The sequence below is a fragment of the Miscanthus floridulus genome, chromosome 2 (genome assembly GCF_019320115.1).
Source record: "Miscanthus floridulus cultivar M001 chromosome 2, ASM1932011v1, whole genome shotgun sequence".
Lineage (NCBI taxonomy): Eukaryota > Viridiplantae > Streptophyta > Magnoliopsida > Poales > Poaceae > Miscanthus > Miscanthus floridulus.
Genome location: NC_089581.1, coordinates 168,524,921 through 168,528,997, shown reverse-complemented (window position 1 = coordinate 168,528,997; position 4,077 = coordinate 168,524,921). Strand labels below are relative to the sequence as shown.

Below are 4,077 nucleotides of genomic sequence, written 5' to 3'. Positions count from 1 at the left end.
GGGATAGAGTAGCTAGATTCAAAGAGGGGGACATGATAGACTTTGGGCAAGAGGAAGTGGTAAGTGGACTCTGAGCGCTCAACGAGCGCATGCCAGAACCATTGGTGAGCTGCAGAGGAGATGCACGAGAGAACCTACATAGCTAGATACGGTGGATTCGGCCGAATCATGAGATGCATCCTAGGCATGCTTATAGGACGGTGCTAGTCTTTCTTATGGGCTTATGTAGATGTAGGTAACTAAATAGAGACAAATTACACTAGACAGGTGAGATCTAAATAATAAATTGCAGAGTGCCTTTGTAGTATTTGGTTAGTTGTGTTGGTTTTGTAGGTAGCCGGCCAGTAGTCGTGCTAAGACCAGCCACTAGTAACGAAATCATTGACGTTGTCTGTCACAAGTACGTGTCAGTTGGTGCAGTACCACTGTCACATCCCTTTTAGGCCTTGTACCTGGAGCCCATGGGCCGGGCCAGGGCAGCCCGTGTCCTCTTCTCATCTCTGGCGGGCCGGACTTCTTCACCCAGCGGTGGGCCCTCCCATCTCGCCTCAGTGACAGTCCCTCTCCCTATTAATACGCCTTCCCTCCCCATCTCTTTCGGAACAACCCACTCGCCCCTAGCTACTTGCAAATTACTAGTAGTCGGCTTCTCGCTTCCCAGCTGTGCAAGTGCTCTCTCCCTCTCACACTACACACGGTAACAACACTCCCCGCCCGGAGTTCACCAGCTAGCTCTCGGTTTAAGCAGGCAGTAAAACCCTATCCTTTTCAGGTCTCTCTCACCTTTTCTTTTTCGTTCTCCGTTCACTCCTATTTCCGTTTGCACGCTTGCTCTTGAGTCTTGACCCGAGCTCGCACACGTACACGCTGCATAAATAGGCGAGCTGCTACAGAGGCTGAGGCAGTGACGACGAGGACGAAGAGGAATTAAACCAACGAGGTACTGTAGCTTCCTAGCGGACTGGTTTCTCCGCGCGCGCAAGAGCTACGACCGTCGCCGGCCGGAGATATGTCGTCGGGCCGACGTGGCAGGATCAGCGACGACGAGATCAACGAGCTCATCTCCAAGCTCCAGGCGCTCCTCCCGGAGTCCTCACGCCGTCGGAACGCGAGCCGGGTATGTAGTTTAGTGCGTGTACACAGTGCTAGTACGTCGTACAGTACGTACAGCCCCATTTCGTCGATCGGTGCAGCAAATTAAAGCCATGCTGTATATATGCAGTCGTCGGCGTCGAAGCTTCTGAAGGAGACGTGTGCCTACATCAAGAGCCTGCACCGGGAGGTGGACGACCTCTCGGAACGGCTGTCGGGGCTCATGTCGACCATGGACAACGACAGCCCCCAGGCGGAGATCATCCGGAGCCTCCTCCGGTGACCCGGCCGCCATGCCGCCCCGGCGCGCGCGGTCTGGCCTCTTCTGCATGCCTGCTATCTAGCTATCTAGCTGCAGAAGACGACGACGTACGGGCGAGCTTGCTTGCTCGATTGCTACGACGACGACCTTAATTATGTTCCTTTGTTTTTAATTTCTTCTTCTTCTTCTTCCGGTATGTGTTTGTTTCCGTGTTTAATTAATTCAAGAGCAAGAGCTAGAGCTCTTGCTCAGAAGAAGACGACGACCAAGGGCTCTCGATCTTCTCGTGTACCACGGCATGCAGGGGTCGGTTAGTAGAGATATATGGACTTCTATTAACCGACTAAGCAGGTACCACGTACTGGTAGGCTTGTAGTTGCAGTAGACTACTGTAGCAGCTCCATGTTGCAGATGCGTCCTGAGAGTTGTTGTTTTGTAGATTGCATGCTGCTCTTGTCTCTGTCCTTAGCTTGCCAATGGGCAGACAAGGATCTTAACGACGACCACTCTGTCTGGAGACAAATATATACACTATCATGTGCTTTTCCCTGTCTTTTATTTCATCCTGATGTAACTTGGTAATGTACTCCATCCACCCATCAGTTTTTTTTTTTGGAAGATGTATCTTAATTCTTTCAGAAAAAAAATGATACATTATTTTCTCACAATGAATTGAAAATCAAATGTAGAGCTAGCTCCTACCATTATTTGCTCTTAACAAACATTTTTTTTCTGGATGAAGTAGAACTGGCTAGCCTTTGCACCAACCAATGATACATGACACCTGAACCCTGGGTGGATAGTTATGCTTATGCACCACCAACCATGCATAACCAATGTTTTCCAAAAAGAAATCGTTCAAAAATCGACTTGTCTGAAGAATACTCTACGCCATAGAATGATGGACGATGGAGAGAGTACTTGAGGACTTCACGAGGCGATGTCCAACGCGCAGATCCGGCAAAAGACTAGAGTGATGCGCAATCAATACGAAAACGAAGCCCCCTCGTGCGGGCGAGCGTACGTGCGTGCGGCCGCTGCCGCCTGCTTCTTCGCTCACTCACATAACCCTGGAAGTGGTTCCAGCAGTTCGATCGATGCACCTAGCTAGCTAGCGAACGGCTGGCCGGACCGGAGAGAAGGACGAAGCCATTACTAGTAGAGTGTATACACACATAGCTTTAAAAATCGCAACGTGGTTTCGGAGTTCGACGACGGGGCGACACGGATTTTTCAAATGCCAGGCTTGAGGTATGGCCTAGGTAGGATCACTGCTAGCTAGAGCTGGCCCAAGTACCTAGAGGGTACGGTCAAACTTTTTGGCTTGGCCTGGCCCTGGCCTGTCATTGCATGGGACTTCTCAAGAAGATCTGATGGATCATGGATCCATCCACTGGACTACTGGAGAGCGAGGAGAGGAGTCTCTAGCTAGTAGTAGTGTCTTGGACAGACAGTCTCAGACACGGGGGGGCCCCACAGGTGTCAATCGCGCTAGTCTGCTGCATGCAAGCGAGATCCTTCCAGTGGTGGCGTCGCGTCGGATCGCCGCTCCCTACCGGAGACTAGCGGCGGCCATTGCCATCAGGAATCAAGGCTTGTGCTGGAGATACAGGGACAGCAAGTACGATCGCCCTTAAGTGACGATGAAAACCGGCTCCAAGTTCCGTCCAGGTCTGAATTAAGGAGCCATGGCCGGAAGCGGCGGCCGGTTCAGATCATCAGGGTGCGTGAAGGGCTCACTCTTGGTTCTTGGACTGTGACATCTTTCTCTTCTTCTCCTTCTTCTTTTCTTTTCTTTTCTTTTTTCTCTTTCATTAAGGGGCATGCATGCAGGAGATCCGATCCGGTGTGTACAGCACAGCAATCTGCAGTCCATTTCATTACTCGATCGCGCGCGTGCCAAATCAAACCATGCACAGTGCCCTTTCTGTCCCTCGCTACTAACTCAAGCTCGGCTAGCTGCGCGTGTGATAACTGATCGATGATATATGGTGCACGAATCCATTTGCCCCCGATATATGCAGCAGCTGCTGAAATCTCAGGGACTGTGCAGGAGTATCCGGGCTTTGCTCTCGGCATCAAGTCAGATCTCAGGGGCTGTGCAGTGCAGATGCGTCCAAAACCTTCCATCCAACAGGACGGATTATATCCTACTAGCTAGGGTTTACTACTCGATCTCCCGTGTTTATTTCAAGACATTGGCAGATACTAGTGTCTAGTACTCTAGTGGTATGTATGAGCATGCATAGTTTACTGAACCACATGCACACGCTTAGGAAATGGCTCACACTCGCAGTTCAAGAACAGGAGAGCGTGCACTGCACATAGCTAGATAAGCCATTTCTGGTGGCCCAGCACCAGCTCTTGGACTTGGAAGAAGAAAGTTAAAGTGTTTGTTTATGAGTTCCGAAACCCTGGACGGATGGGACGGGGGGAGATTATTCAGCTCAGCTTCATCTGGAGGGGTGTTGAGGTCCGTCCGGCTGGGCCATGCAGCGTGGAAAGCCGAGCTCCGAAATCCACCCAATGCAAGGTGTCGTCTCGTCGTCGAGACTGGGCGGGCGAGATATGGATGGTTTTGGGAGCGATTTGAGGAGGGAGCAAACTTTTTGTCTGCGATGTGAAGGGGCGCTGGGCAGGTGCGGTAGCCGGCAGGCCGGTGCCCACATAATGAGGAGCTCTGTCCTGGTGCGCCCTAGAAATGTGCTTCACTTGTCTTGTCA

The 4,077-nt window shown here is 51.3% G+C and overlaps 1 protein-coding gene across 1 annotated transcript; it reads left to right on the top strand.

Moving 5' to 3' along the window:
• The first annotated feature begins 616 nt into the window (after positions 1 to 616).
• On the top strand, positions 617 to 1,940 carry LOC136540579 (transcription factor ILI3-like). The gene is made up of 3 exons (XM_066532580.1): positions 617 to 772; positions 880 to 1,117; positions 1,223 to 1,940. The coding sequence occupies exons 2-3, from the start codon at positions 1,010 to 1,012 to the stop codon at positions 1,373 to 1,375; spliced, it is 261 nt and encodes an 86-aa protein (XP_066388677.1). The 5' UTR covers positions 617 to 772; positions 880 to 1,009; the 3' UTR covers positions 1,376 to 1,940.
• The last annotated feature ends 2,137 nt before the right edge of the window (positions 1,941 to 4,077 follow it).

Bases quoted from the DNA above. Each gene is read 5' to 3' on its own strand.
- LOC136540579 (XM_066532580.1), top strand. From the start codon at position 1,010: ATGTCGTCGGGCCGACGTGGCAGGATCAGCGACGACGAGATCAACGAG. The intron at 1,118-1,222 runs GTATGTAGTTTA...GTATATATGCAG, and splicing joins GCCGTCGGAACGCGAGCCGG to TCGTCGGCGTCGAAGCTTCT.